The sequence below is a fragment of the Symphodus melops genome, assembly GCF_947650265.1.
Source record: "Symphodus melops genome assembly, chromosome: 3".
NCBI lineage: Eukaryota > Metazoa > Chordata > Actinopteri > Labriformes > Labridae > Symphodus > Symphodus melops.
In genome coordinates this window covers 11413501-11428431 of record NC_136693.1, presented here as the reverse complement: position 1 = coordinate 11428431, position 14931 = coordinate 11413501, and the positions used below count along the sequence as shown (strand labels likewise).

Genomic DNA, 14931 nt, shown 5'->3' with positions numbered 1-14931 from the left:
ATGTGTGTCACCCAGCTTGAGACATTAAGCATATTTCCAAAAAGGTCAACTTATTCCATTATTCCATGAAGTCATCACACCAACAATAGTAGAACATTGTTTTGGTATATTGTGATGAGAGGTGTGCTTCTTGTTTTACATACAGTACATCATGAAGAAGTCATTCAATCCATGAAACGAATCTCACACAAACACACAGAACTCATTCACAGCACTCATTGCAAACACACACATGATGTATGTACGTTATATTATTTTGCCATGTGAGTTTTATCATTTAGCAGTAGTTCTGAAAGTATCATTAGCACTGCAGTGTATTTCAAACGATTGTTACACCCCCCTCCTCCACCAATTATCATTTGAGTGATATATAACGTACATTTAAAAAAACAAAAAACAACAACCCATCATGGAACAGCAAAATTCAACAACATCTTTGTAATATACTGTAACTCATACAACCAACAGTGTTATTAGTCAGCCAACTGGCATGAGGTACTGACGGATCTACACACAATGTTTCCATCAACAGAAGGAATTTTCCCAGAAGGAGAGAAGAGGGGTTTTCATTATGCAATAAACAGACAAACAACAACAACAATAACAGCGACAACATTAACTTTGTTATCTTGAGGTAGAACATTAACTTCAGCATTTGGAAGTGCTTTATGTTGGATCATCTTTTTTTTGTTTGTTTTTTTTTGTTTTGCTTTGCTTTGACAAGCAAGAAAAGAGGGACGATTTTTGACATCTGAGGTAGTGCGGCACCTGATCTTGTAATTCTTCAGTTCCTCCGCGTGAAAAGTAAATTGTGAGAACCGGGAAGGCTATGTCCCTAAAAGCTTCCCGCAACACATTCATTCCGGCTGAGGTAGGTTTTTGTTGAGTCGTAAGGTTCACACAGCCAAGGCTAGTGTCTGTATGAAGGCCGAGAAATCATACAAAACGTTGATATCACTGAAATAATGTCCTGAGACAGAATTTATCCAATCCCTGGACGAAGGCTGAGGTCTTCCACGAGCGAGAAGGTGGAATCATTGGTAGGTGTGAGCAGGCAGCAGAAGTCTTTCACATCCACAGAAACGTAGAGATAAGACCAATAACTTAAATCCACTTTGACATATAGGTAATAAATACATATATATGTATATATATATATATTTATAAACTTAAAAATAAAATCATCATTGTATAACAAGGAGATTCTGGGGCTTCTATTTTGTGTGCTGCCTAACACCAGAAAATTAAACCGAATCGTACAAATAAAAAACAAAAAAATGTCCTGCATGGCTTGAAACAGACATCCAATCAGAGGACAGTTATTTGAAACTCAGGCCCAAAAAAATAAAATGAAATAAAAACCACTCTGATAAAGAGTCCTAGATCCTCTAAATATTCTTAACTTACCAATAAAAAAACATTTGCACAAAAGGAAAAACTACTCTGAAAGGAAAAATGGTCAACCTGAGTAAGAATAGAGTCTATGTTGACACTGTGGACAGCGTCTTGTGAATATGCCTTCATACGTGATTAGCCTTGGTCTTTTCGACTCGTTCCTGCTGCAGGAGGCTCCTGGAACTGCGTCTCTTGCTCCACTGCGAATTCGTCCAGCGGTATCGTGGACAGCTGGGTGTTGTTCAGCTCGTAGGAGTCAGACTGAGAACACATGCAAACAATAATGATTAAATAGAGTACCATAGAGAGTTGATTTAATGTTTTAATTGTCAGTCCTCTTTCACACTACAATATAAAAACAAAGCATGTGTCAAGGTAGGCAGTAAAGGTGAATCTTCTACTGACACAACGACAGCTTGTTTAATAGCGTAGTATTTGAATTTACTAATTGTTTATGAATTAATAATACGTCAAAGTCAGAAAGGGGAAGCACATATAATTCTTCCACAGCTCTAGGGTTGCTGTTTTTTTAAGTGAAAAGATATTTTTAAAAGTGCAAAAACATGTAGGTAGTATTGACAAATATATTTTTGCGTCATTTTTTGATTCTTATTCACACACTTGAAATGCTTTTTGCGTTTATTTTTTTCACTTTCATCCCTTATGGTTAACATTGCACCCACCAAAATAACTTCTGAGATCACAGAAGTGTGGCGGACAGATATCCGGGATCATAATTTTGCTCCCCATAAAGAGAACATGTACAAAACCACACCCCCAGGTTGCAAAGAAAAACTCACTATATTATTTACACTTGGGAAAAAAAATCTCATTTTAAGGCCTTACCATGCATGTGTCTTGTATGTTTGGTTGAGTGAAAAGTCTCTCCAGTTCGTTTCTGTCCACCACTTTCTTTCCCACTGAGCTGCCGTTGACCTCCATCTCTCTCCTGGCAGCTCCGTTCAGCCCAGAGGCCCCCTGGGAGGAGGACGAGGATTCCAGCACGGCACTGTGCCCTGCCTGAGGCGTGGCCTGAACCGTCTTACACATCATTAACCTGGAGATTACATGAACACATGCATAGGACACTTGTTAGCTGCATACACATTACAGTCTGAAATGAACAACAATGTTGTTAGCAAGTTTTTTCAATTGCTTTTACTGACCTGCCGCGATAGCTGAAGGCAAGGAAGAGCACGCAGAAGATGATGCAGGTGACTCCGATGTGAATACCAATTATGATGCCTGTAGTGGAAGTCTTGCTCTGTTCGTCATTCCCACAGTCACATGGGACATCCAACACTGAGGAAATTAAAGAACACAAAGAAACAAACCTGTGTCAGGAAGATGTGTACTTGTGGGTTCCCATGACAAAGTTTATGAGAGACATTAACTGTCAGCTCGACTTTGTTTCTGACACAGGACGACACACAACTCAGTGAGTCACAGACAATTAATGCACTGCTGTTGATGTGGACTGGGTGCAGTTTTATGTGGCTGTGTTTAGGTGTGTCAGATAGTCACCAGATTTCTCCAACGCCTCCCGAAGTGAAACAAATCGCACAGTGGCATTGCCATCTCCATGTTGGTTGTACGCAATCAGTTTTATTTCATAGACCAGGGAAGGATCTGGACAAAACGACAGAGAGAGTTATTAAGACAGTGAAAAATGTCGGTCCATTTTTAGCCATATAAAATGTATTGATCTGAGAAAGGACAACTTAGTCTACGGATATTCAGAAGAGTTTCACTTTTTTTTCTGAAATGAATAGAAGAAAGCTTCTTGAATGACTGCTACTGTAAGTGTTTCTCTGAGGTAGAAGTGTTCAAGTCCTGATTTAATTTAGCACAGTTCAATGAATAAAGAGTTCTGAGATGCTTGTATACAGATTACAATATCGAACATGAGAATCAGAACCAGATCAGTTGTATAAAAAACAAACTCTTTTCTGGCACATGTTGTCCTCTTAAATACTTAGCTCACCCAGCTGAGTGATGTTGTACTTGGTGACGTTGCGGGGAAAGTCGATGGGACCAGTAAATACAGGTGTGTGGGCCCGTCTGTAAAAGAGTCTAAAGCCTTGATGTTGGCCCATCTTAGAGGTAGGTTCCCATGTCGCTTGTACAACACTGCCATTCACAACCTTGGTGTAGAGAGAAGGAGGTGCTGGAACTGCAACAAAACATAGACTCATGAAACTATAGCGGTACAACAGCATAGTTTCAACATTACAGAAGCATTAATGCACAGACATGTTAATGTTCATTGTCAAAACAAAAACAGACAAAATAAATCTTAATGATTGTACCACAGATTAATATTGGATGAATATTAGTTTCCCTCCCAAATGTTTTCTTATCTCAAAATCTCTTGTTTTTTTACTCATTCAAAATTCTATGCATATTTATGATGGGTAAAATAAAGAAATCCTCCGGTGACAGTGTATGTGTGTGTCTGCCTCCAGCTCACCTTCCCCATGAGTGCTCTCGGTTGCACTGTCCGATGGTTTGCTGGCCCCGTGGGATGTGTAGGCCTTGACGTAGAAGGTGTAGCTGGTGGAGGGCTCCAGGTCTCTGATGATCTGCTGTAGCGTCACCTTGCTGACAGCCTCTTCATACTCCATCTCCACTGGGTCTGAATCAGGAATGATGAAGTAACACAAAACAAGTTGGTGATATAAAAACAGGGGGAGGATGAGCAGAGGAAAAACAGATGATAAATGAAGAAAGGCATTACAAGGATGGGAAAAAAAACATCAAGAAAGGAGACAATCTGATCGGTTTCCGTCGTGATTTTATGGTTATTGCCAATTTCCCTGCTTTATCAGAGCAGCAATGTGAGGTAATAGCTGATCTAGTTGGCCCTGGGAGCCTGAATGACGACAGTTGGCTGAATTGCAGGGGTGGAGTGTGGAGATGGCAGAGGTAGAAGTGGGAGTGATAAAGGGTGTGTTAAAGCATTTTATTGCTCTTAATCCTGAGACAACCAACCATAACCACTATCTACCTCCAGCCTCCAAACTCATCGGTCCATGCTACCCTGGCACGGTAATTACAGCACATCCTATTGGTGGGCCCTTGGGGCCCTTAATTATCCATCCAATAGAACTACTGAGGAGAGTCGGCAGCTGGCTCCATGAGATTCTTACCACACAAAGAAATACACACAAACAAACACTTGCCAAAAGCCATAAAAAGCACACTGCATGCACATGAACAAGAAGGTGCATGAACATGTACGATCACACAGGGAGCACCACATCCACACATAGGAACCCCAAGGCAAGAACATGTTATTATTACAGGGTTTTTAATTATCCTTAACATATCTATTTGTATATTGGAGTGTAGAGACACTACTGCAGCATTGAACATACTAGCTGTTGATTGTTAGGAAGGTTGGTTTTAAAAAACAATCTGATGTCAAAAAATGCATTTACTGTTTTCAGACCTTGCCATTTCGATAGTTGATGATTCATTTTTTCTGGGCCTCGTTCAAAATACTTGAACACATAGAATACATAGAACTTGAGTCTTATAAAAAAAGTACTCTCACTGAGTTCATACAGTATGAACATATTAGTGATGTATTTCTATAGAAATCGATCTCTTCTCACCTGAGGTCCTGCGGATGTGAAGCACGTAGCCGATGATGTCCTGAGTGTTTTGATCAGGCTCCCTCCAGGACACCTGGATGGTGGTGGGTGAGAGGGCCTCCGCCTGCACATTACTGGGCACACCGGGCAGTCCATCAGCCCACAGTACTGTAAGGCGGGCACTGGCCTGTGTGGAGCCGGCGCTGTTCTCAGCGATACACTGGTAGATCGCCTCATCGTCCTGGCTGATACCGTATATCGTCAGTGTGCTGTGACAGGAGGAGGAGAGAAAAGAAGGAAGAGGAGGGGCAGAGAGAGGGAAAGTAAGAAGGAAAAGAGGTATTAACTTTCAAGTCAGCGACAGGGTTTGATTGGGTAGAAAATGTATTATTATTGTGCATTTCACAAATATGCCAAAGTAGGAGTCTAAAGCGCTACTTCCTTCAAAGTGTGACATTATTGTTGTATAGTTGAACTAGAAGAACTATTTCACATTTTGTGCTGCCTCTCTTAATACAGAGATGTGTTTTAAACCGACTGGTCACATTTGTGTCCACTGAGGTATGACCACGTTAATTTATCTCATTGCTTTAGCCTTACAGGTGGCAGAAATAACACCTTATCATTACAATAATGAGCTCACAAAGTCTTGACAACCAATTCAATGGGGAAAATGTGTTTTCATTGTCATTGAAATGTGTTACACACTGTGTTATACCCTAATTAAAATGTCAAAGACAACAGTTGAAGAGATATAAATACAACTGTTGAGTCTGTGTGAACAATCAGCAAAATAGATTTATATTAACTTGAGGAAAACCAATCTTATCAAAAACAATCTAAAATATATTGTAGCTTTTTTTTTTCTTCTTCTGCTGAATCAAAAAAACACCAAAATCACTGTATCCTTTCTACATTCATTACGGCCATTCCAGCATGCATTGAAAAAGGAAGATAAATCGATTTCACAGTTCCAAAAAGCCACATTTTTTTTGCATCAGTAAAGTCTTTCATCGGTCCATGTACAGTATATACAGCATGAGTTCACACACATACACTCAAACACACATCCTCCAACATAAAGAAAATCATTTTTCTTAATAACTTCGCTCTATCATCTCTCTCTTTTACCATTTCCCATTTCCATCGCACCTCTATCACTCTTCTCTGTCATCTCTCTACTGGATTTTCTTCCTATTCTTTCCCCTAACCTGGTCTGTCTGCTATTATAGAAGAAATACAAGAAGGGCACTGTGTGTGTTTTCCTTTTGTATGTACGTTGAGTAGGTGTTATTAGATGAGAATACTGAATCCACTCCTCCCAATGTTTTTATCTTAAGGCAACAGGAAAAAATAAAGCATTTAACAATACTATGTAAATTAAGCCTTGTGGCGCAAAACATGTCTCCATGCTTTTTTCACACCAAGGCCATTTCTGCTGTGTTTGGGGTATAAGATGTGTAGGAGACAAGTGGGAACAAACAAATAATGACTGCCTTGGGAATACTGAAGGGCTTCAGTTGGAGCCTTGTCCATTATCTCTTTTCTGAGATGGTGTAACCTTAAGTCATAACATTTTAGGAGGTCAGAAGCATTATTCAAGTAAAGGGTAGAAAACCCTTTTGGCTGCTAGCTCTGATGCCGTGTCTTTAGTTAGAAAGACTCAAATTGAATGCCACAGGAGCTAAAAATATCCTGAAGGATCCTGGTAATCTGTCAGTCTCAGTTTGTAAGAACTTGTCAAACAGATTGCAATCTTTCTTTGACTGACAGGTTGGATCCTCTGTGTATTAAATCAAAACTAATTAGAAATGCCGGGATGAGCTCACGAGGGGGAACACGCAATTCAGAGAAAGAGCAACACATGAGTCCTTTGCTTTGTACCTGGTCTGTCACAGGCACCTTCTGGACCAGCAAAATGGGACATGAGAAAAGTGGCATTTCAGCTCTCGACAGACAGCGCTGACCTCGGTGCAGTTTGTATGGATGGATTTGTTGGGACAGCGAAGAACTCCTCTGGGTCAGCAGGCAGGATGGGAAGTGAATCATTCCATTTCCTTTTCAAAATTGATGCGCCGGGATACAATTACTGTACGTTTTTCTAATCTGGGTCAGAATGGGCTGCCAGGTAGAGGAGTTATTATTCTCCCCGGTCTGTCAGGTGGATTCAATCTGGATAATTATCAGGTCAAAGAGGCCCTCTGTATTTCACCCTCACTGAGCCAATCTCACCTCTGACCCCTGAGGTGGCAGCAGTCGGCAGCTCTCAGCTCACTACTCAACCATCACGTTTCTGACAGCCTTTCATATCAGCGATGGATGGAGTGTTTGCAGACAGGCAGCCGCACCAGACGCAGCAAAGAGGCCCACGAGGACGTACTGCCCAATGCTCCTGGGGGCCTGGAAGGGCCCCCTGATTGGTGACAGGGGGTGGCAAGGAAATTTCACAAGGCGCTGCTTGTTTCCGCAGGTACAGTAGCTTTCAAACAACATGATCCGTCACACACACACACACACACACACACACACACACACACACACACAGATATACGTGCCAAGCCACATACATGCCAACAGATCCTGCTGACATGTAAGTTACGAAATTCAACACCCGCACTCAAACTTCCTTTCTGACGTACAGGATAAAAGTTCAAATTGTTTCAAGAGTTCAGAGTATCAGAATATTTAAAGAGCAAGAGAAGCAAATAAATGTTAATTAATCAACACCATGTTAATATGCATTTAAATCATATATGCAATACAAAAACAATTTTAGTTCAACTTTTATACACTTTTAGTGTGTGAATCTTTTGGCTCTAACACGATTTGCAGGATTGTTTATCAGTTTCATTTTAGGATTTTCTTCTGGTAGTGTGCGGATACTTTGTCTCTGTTTCAAATTGCTGTTCCTTCAATAACTCTGTTCTGTTGCGGCATACACACAGTAGACCAGATTCTTTCCTGTACCAGGATATTTCCTAAGAGAGACCTGGAGGATGATGGATGTTTAGAGAAACTGGATTCAGGTGAAATCATATCATGAGTATGTATCAAGAATGTATTAAGACCATTTGGTACAAGACCTACACAAATGAAAACGCTTCAGTCAAAAAGATTGCAAATGACTCCTCATAGATTGTTAAAATACTTTTTCCATCAGTTTGTGTGTTTCCAAGTTTTATGATGAATCGATCTTCATCAATATGAAGCAGCAGAACAGGACCACCACAGATGCATACAACGAGTGAGGAAAAGGGAGGACAGAAAGTTTGAGTGAGGAGAGAAGAAGAGGTCTGGGAGGACCATGCACTGAATTCAGACTGTTTGCTTGTCTCACGAGCTCCAAAGCCAAGCTGTCCCGTCTTGACAGGTTGACACCATCATTTACTCATCAGTTCGAGGTCATTTCACAGATTGATGGATAAGGCCGAGGGCCAGGGGAGTGGCTGCCAGCGGAGCCTTTGGGCCTGTTGTTTGGCTGCAGAAGCTGTGTTTACTCTCTGTTGTCTCTGCGCAGCGCCCCGTCAACAGACTGCAAAGCCGTTCATGATCCCACAAGAGAGAAAGGGGAAGAAAAAAAAACGGGGACAAAGAGAGAACAGGAGGAAGAGGTAGGGAAGGGTGGGGTGGGGGGGGGGGGAGTAGCAATAAGCTGTCTGTGTCCTGAGAGGAGGGAAGGGCCCAGGGATATGACTGATTATAGGCAGGGTCAGAGTTCAAGGCCAATGCCCAGGCCCCTGTAATGGAGGCAGGAAAGGGGGGATGTGTGGCGCAGAGAGGGGCTGCAGACAAGAAAGGCAGCACTTGGTGAAGAAATGGGAAAAAAGAGAGGAGAAGAAAAAAAACAAACCCTTTGAAAGGATTTGCACTGAAATGTCCAGATTTGTGTGGTAGCCAGTTCCTTCAGATGTTGGACAATAATTACAAGACACACCAAGGTGCCTACACACTCTTTAAACATATTAATTTCATTACTACAACTCTAAAGGTCAGGGCAAATGGGTTTTAAGATTTCCAAAATTATTTAAAAAAAGGGAGTAAATAAATAATAATAAAAAATCCCTCATAGGATCTTCTTATACCGCCACCAATATCTAGGTTGGACATTTTAGTTATCATAGACTACAGAAACACATTTAACGCAAAACAGCCTGGTTTTCATTTTTTACTGTGTGTGGTGTTAGATCACAGCTCGTACTTGTTGGATGATTACATCCAGTATGTCAGCTTTAAAGCCTTAAGAGTCAGCTGAGTCCTTCTGCATACTGTAATTAGCAGCAGCCCTCACAGAGGCTTCAAATAGCCATGGAAGCATGTTTCACATGAGCCTGGTCAGCAGAGGCTAATAATGAACTAGGTACCAATACTGTGTGTGCGGGTTTGTGTCTGAATGTGTGTGTGTGTGTGTGTCAAGATCAGTTGAGATGCGTGAGAGAGAGAGAGAGAGAGAGAGAGCAAACAAACAGCTTCACCAACAGCACTAACGTTTGTTCGTGGAAGCAGCCAATCAGCTCCTTTCTGACACCATCTCATCCTACACAGCATTTCACTTTCACTCCTCCGTGAGTGTTTTGTGTGTAGAGTGTGCGTGCGTGTGACAAAGAATGGGCAACACGTTTGCACATTTTCATGTTTGATTATGCGTGTGCACAAAAACGAATGGCGGCATGCACCACGAGGCTGTTTGTGTGCATACAGGCTCACTTTGTTTTTGATTAATGTGTGTGCATGCGTGTGTGTGAATGAAATGTACAATCGATTCCCCTTCCTTCCCTTGTCCGATTGGCTTTTGAAGGTCAGCATCATGAAAGATGGCTGAGGGAGAAACCTCTGCATGTGCATGTGTGTGTTTTCACACAAACAAACAAACAAACACACACACACACACACACACACACACACACACACACAGTCATACCCACTACACATATTAATTAAAATCCCTTGTCCTGGGTATTTTGCACTCACTGTATATCCAAGCTTCTCTATCAGATAGCCTATTGTATATGTAAGAACAGCATCACTGTGCAGCCCCGAGCTGTTGAATATCATTTGCATATCATTACAGTTCTTTTGGCGTGGTTTTGGGGGGTAAAATGTGGCCCATGCTTCACTGTTTCCAGTTTTCCCATTTCTTCCTTTCATTCTACAAAATAGCTTTTTCGGACTCAGGTAAAACTCACCTTAGTGTGACTCTCCCATTAAAAAAACCCAAATACAACTAAGATTTCCAAGGGTGCTAAAGCTTGATGTCTGACCATGCTTGCCTCTAATCACAGAGGATGGATGTTCTACATCAAAACTTTCAAGTGTTCGTTTATGACATCCAAGCTTTGAAGACAATGATATAAAGAAGTACATGGATGAAACACTTCAGATGAGCACTGTGGGTAAGATAGTAACTTAACTACATTCATTTTATATTGGAGATGGTCATAATGAATCAGACTGTAATGTGTTTCTTTCTACTCTCCCTACAGCTACGTTTTTAGGGTGCTGCTCTGCTCTTTAAATGGCTGACTGCATTTCCTGGTCAACTAGCTGAGTTTATGGGCTAATTAGCTAATGGTAGATCTCAAGATGAGGCCTGCTTCCTTAACCAATCACAGCATGGGCTTTGTGATGCATGAGATCCATATTACAGCAGGTCTAACGCCATCACTAATGGTGGCAAAAGGAAACGCTGTGATGATCTGACTCCCTGCTCTCTCTCTCTCTCTCGCTCTCTCTCTCTACTCATTCGTTCTTCCTGCCAACTCATCATTTTCTCTTTTCCCCACCTGTTCATTTTTCTTCTGATATTTTTTACATTTATGTCTGGCCTTTCATTTATTTCTTCCCTCCTTTGTTAGTCCCTCGCTCCATCTCCCTGACTGATATAGACTTGTGGAGGCAAGTGGGAGTGGACCGATGTGTGTGTGAGCGATGGAGGTGTCTGCCCATTTCACTCACTTCTACGGAGTGCAAGTATTGATTTTTTTGGTGCATATATAATGTATTCACTTCATATTTCTCTCACTGAATAATAACAACATGCATGGCTGGTTGGCTGCCAGGGTCAACTGAAAAAAATTGAACTTGCTGAACAGAATTTTACTCAAGAACACATTTGCAACATGGATGGAGTGCAGCAGTTTACGAGCGCCCACCAAGCAGGATTAGCACCGTGCTAATGTGCAAGATACTTGTGTCTTCCCTCTGTGAAGAATGCCTTCAAACAGGGTTCAGGAAAGCAGGAGAAAGGTACGCGGGATTTGTTATGAGCTATTTAATTCCAAGCCTAGTTTAACAAAACATCAACATGAAACAAATTAACTGAGCTCATGGACCTAAATTATGATTTAAAAAACAGAGTGAAAATTAGTTGTGGAGCAGCTCTATTAAAGAGTTCTCCAATTCTATATACAAAACTGTACGTCAGTACAACAGGAGGCCTTTCCAGTCTGATCTAAGTGGCTGAGAATGGTAACTAACGGGGCTCATTGCAGGGTCCTCCTCCTCATGACATTCCTGGGGACTGGCATGGGAAAGCATCCAACATCTAGTCAATACACTGCTCACATACAAAGGCACAAATAAATTGAGGCTCATGTCTTGGCAGGCGTGAATTCAAGCAGCTGCTGTGTAAGTAGCAACAGAGAGGCAGAGAAATTGTGCATTTGATGAAGCCAATGATCTGATCAAGGCAGCAGTGATTATTACTGACATCCATAATATTTCTGTGAGCCGTGGTCCAACTTTGTGATGATACTGTGAGTGCTGTGATTTTTTTTGTCATTTCCATTAGGGCACCCTGAAAAAGCTTAACAAACAAGTGTCTCACTGCATGGAGACTGAACACAGCTATCAGAACCTGAACACCAAAAGTTACCTTTATCATCTATTTATGAATGATCTGTACGTAAAAAGTTCCTTTGACCGTACCCTTGTTGCCGAGCAGGATATACAGTACATTGTTCCACAGCATTCATGGCATTTTATCATGTGATTTTATCCTGTGGTGTTGAGGAGTCAGTTATAAGAGGGACTACAGATGGAAATTAGTGACTTGGTAAATCTTGTGCAACCATCTTTTCACTTTTCTTTGAATGAATAATCAATGTCTCACTTACTCACACCGATTCACCTTATAAATAAAATAAATAAAATAAGAAATAATGAAGTCTTGGAGCTACATGAGCAAATCTCCATCCTATTTTTATGTAAACCTGTAAAAATATATGTTAATGTGTAACGTTTTACAACTATTTCCCCTAAAACTATTTTAAAAAAAGAGCAAAACTGCTGTATGATATTTCCTGAATAAATTCTGATTGCTAATTTTCTGTGATTTTTTTTTGAACCAGTATATAAAACAACAAAAAGTGTATCATGAGCTGATTTCTTGGATGAACAACACTGTAAAGGGCATTTTTTTATTAGCAATAAATTAATTCTGAAAGTGACGTAAAAAGATCACTACATCCAAGGCATTGCTAATTATATTTCTTATTTTCATTAGAATACAGGATTTTTTTCCCCCTTTTACCTGTTGTTGTTCCTGAGTTTGACGTGTCCGCCAGGCTCCAGAATCTGCCCGTTCTTCAGCCAGGTGAGCTGGGGCTCAGGCTCGCCCTGGGCCTGGCAGGTGAAGATGGCGGTGGTGCCGACGGGTCGAGCGAGGGACTGCGGAGCTTGAACAAACTCTGCAGGAGCTGAAAGAGGGGGGATACAGAACATTAAATGAGTCAGTGAAACAAAAAAGAGGATTTCAGCAGGATCTAGGCGAAGTCACTGAAGTCAAAAACGAAGAGGAGAGAAAACAGAGAAAGAGTAAATGTGCAAAGTGAGATTGATTAGAAGACAGAGTGAGACTGAGAGACAACACATATAACAGCCTGCAGGTAAATCAGGTTGCTGCCACTTATTAATAAGAAGTGATGTACTGTATTATATGTGGATGGTGTAATTACTGCTGCAAATCTATATTTCAGAGTCAATTAGCAGGATTATAAGAGACACCAGATCAATGCAGATACAGAGAAACTAAAAAAAGAGAGAGAGGAGATCCATATCTGAAAGTAATGTGCTTTAAAACAGGGACAAATTTACTCAAAATACAGTGATAATGTTTATAGCTTCCATATACTCCTCCTATCCCCTGCTTCAGGCCTCGAGCTATATGGTCAATTAGTGGTAATAACTTATTCATATGAAACACTTCTCTTAGAGCAGGTACTTGCCTTCAAAATTAGGAGTAATTAAAAATACATCCGTTGGAGTTTAATTTCAGTGTTGATGTTTTTTATTTGAGCTGACACACAAAGAGGTATGGTATCATCCCCACTGCACTCATGATTGTCCCAGTGGTTATCACTGATTTGATAACCTGAATTATTTATGCCGTTATTAACTCCAGGAAAAATTTTTTATGGTAATTAAAATATCTCAGAGTCATCACTAGAGGGTAGGAAGCTGGAACACGAAGCGTATCATATTGTCTGTTGTAAAAAAAGGCTCTCATCTTCATTCACTCCCAATCATTTAGCTCTCTCACTCAGAGTCATTACCCAGTAGGATTGAGAAACTGGATTAAAAATTACTGCTCCAAAGTGGATATCAGTAGGCAAAAGACAGAAGTAGAGAGAGTTTGAGCGAGAGAGAAACCAGAGTCATAAACAAGCCTGGAATTTTCTTAATTTAACAAAATCAGAAACATAAAACAACTTATACTCTATATTTCTTATTGGCATGAAATCCACTCAGACACTGACATGCATCGAGAGGCTCTTCTAAACAGCAGACGATTAAAAGAAAGTGTGTTTGCAATCTGTGTCTGATTCTGTTAGAATTAGGGAAACAAAGGATCTGGTTTAGCTCCCTTTTTGGAGCAGATACCCCGATGTACAGAGGCTAGAGTCCTCAAGGAATCACAGCAACTTTGACCCTTTAATGTCCACCCCTTTCCCTTTTTCTCTCCTCCCCACATTTAATGCCACTCTCTTAAATTGTCCTATCGATAAAGGCAAAAAGTGCCATTATCCCCCACCCCTACGGAGCCATTTAAACCTGCAGAGTGAGAATGAGTTAAGTATTTTACAATGTGCTTGTGTATTTGGTGTCGAATTGTGATGTATTCTCATTGAGTATGGGCAACAGTCACGTTGTGTTAGTAATCTTAAACACGATCAAAATGCTTGCAAAGCGACCCATTATCACACCCTTCCCCCCCACCACATGTAAAAGTGTCTTTAGACACTTAATGCTTCTGACTTGCCTTTTTTGTCGGGAGCCTTGAGGCATACAGCTTCAAGCACATTCTTTCCCCAGCATCATATCAAACCCTAAAAATGTGCAGGTCTCAAATATACAGTTCGACTAAACTATAAGACTCAAAAAGTCAGAAAAACAGCCAGAAACATTGTTTTAGCTCAAAGTAAAGCCTCGGGACTTAAAAGTGCGTTGTTTGAAGACTATTGGTGAGCTGTAAGTCTCATCTGGTTTTATGGTTAATTACTGACAAATTTCAGCCTCAATGTTCATCGTAATGAAGAAACACTTCGACAACCATTGTTTGCAACAACAAGTGAGCTGTGTGACACAGCATTCTTCATATCTACATGGTGGTGCTGAATAGCAGAATGTGTTTGTTGTTGGTTTGGGACCTGTCTGTTTCATTTTTCCCAAAGAGGAAAATAAAATCATGACGTCGTCATTATCTGTTCAACACAGAGACAGTTTTAGTCAAAAAATGTTCTTTGTTTGTCAGATTTCTTTGTTTTCTTTCCAGTGTAATAACATCCTTCTGTTTTCACTCATGTTCTCCCCTCTCCTGTCCCCATCCTAATGGACAAAATGTTTCCTGACACTTTTTCAATTGAAGTGTTCAATTCTGCCTTTGGAGAAGCCGAGGGACCCCTAGGCACATGAATGGAGGCCGCTGACAGCGTGTGATGGTCCC

General features: G+C 40.8%; 1 protein-coding gene across 1 annotated transcript in view; it reads right to left on the bottom strand.

Annotated features, from left to right (window-relative positions):
• Positions 1 to 270: 270 nt before the first annotated feature.
• igdcc3 (immunoglobulin superfamily, DCC subclass, member 3) overlaps positions 271 to 14931 on the bottom strand; it is a 52084-nt gene continuing 37423 nt past the window's right edge. Inside the window, exons 7-14 of the mRNA XM_079340165.1 lie at positions 12520 to 12685; positions 5013 to 5260; positions 3866 to 4030; positions 3380 to 3568; positions 2920 to 3024; positions 2562 to 2697; positions 2242 to 2452; positions 271 to 1656 (exon numbers count right to left, since the gene is read on the bottom strand). Coding sequence (XP_079196291.1) covers positions 1531 to 1656; positions 2242 to 2452; positions 2562 to 2697; positions 2920 to 3024; positions 3380 to 3568; positions 3866 to 4030; positions 5013 to 5260; positions 12520 to 12685 — 1346 coding nt within the window. The 3' untranslated portion in view covers positions 271 to 1530. The remainder of the gene's footprint in view (positions 1657 to 2241; positions 2453 to 2561; positions 2698 to 2919; positions 3025 to 3379; positions 3569 to 3865; positions 4031 to 5012; positions 5261 to 12519; positions 12686 to 14931) is intronic.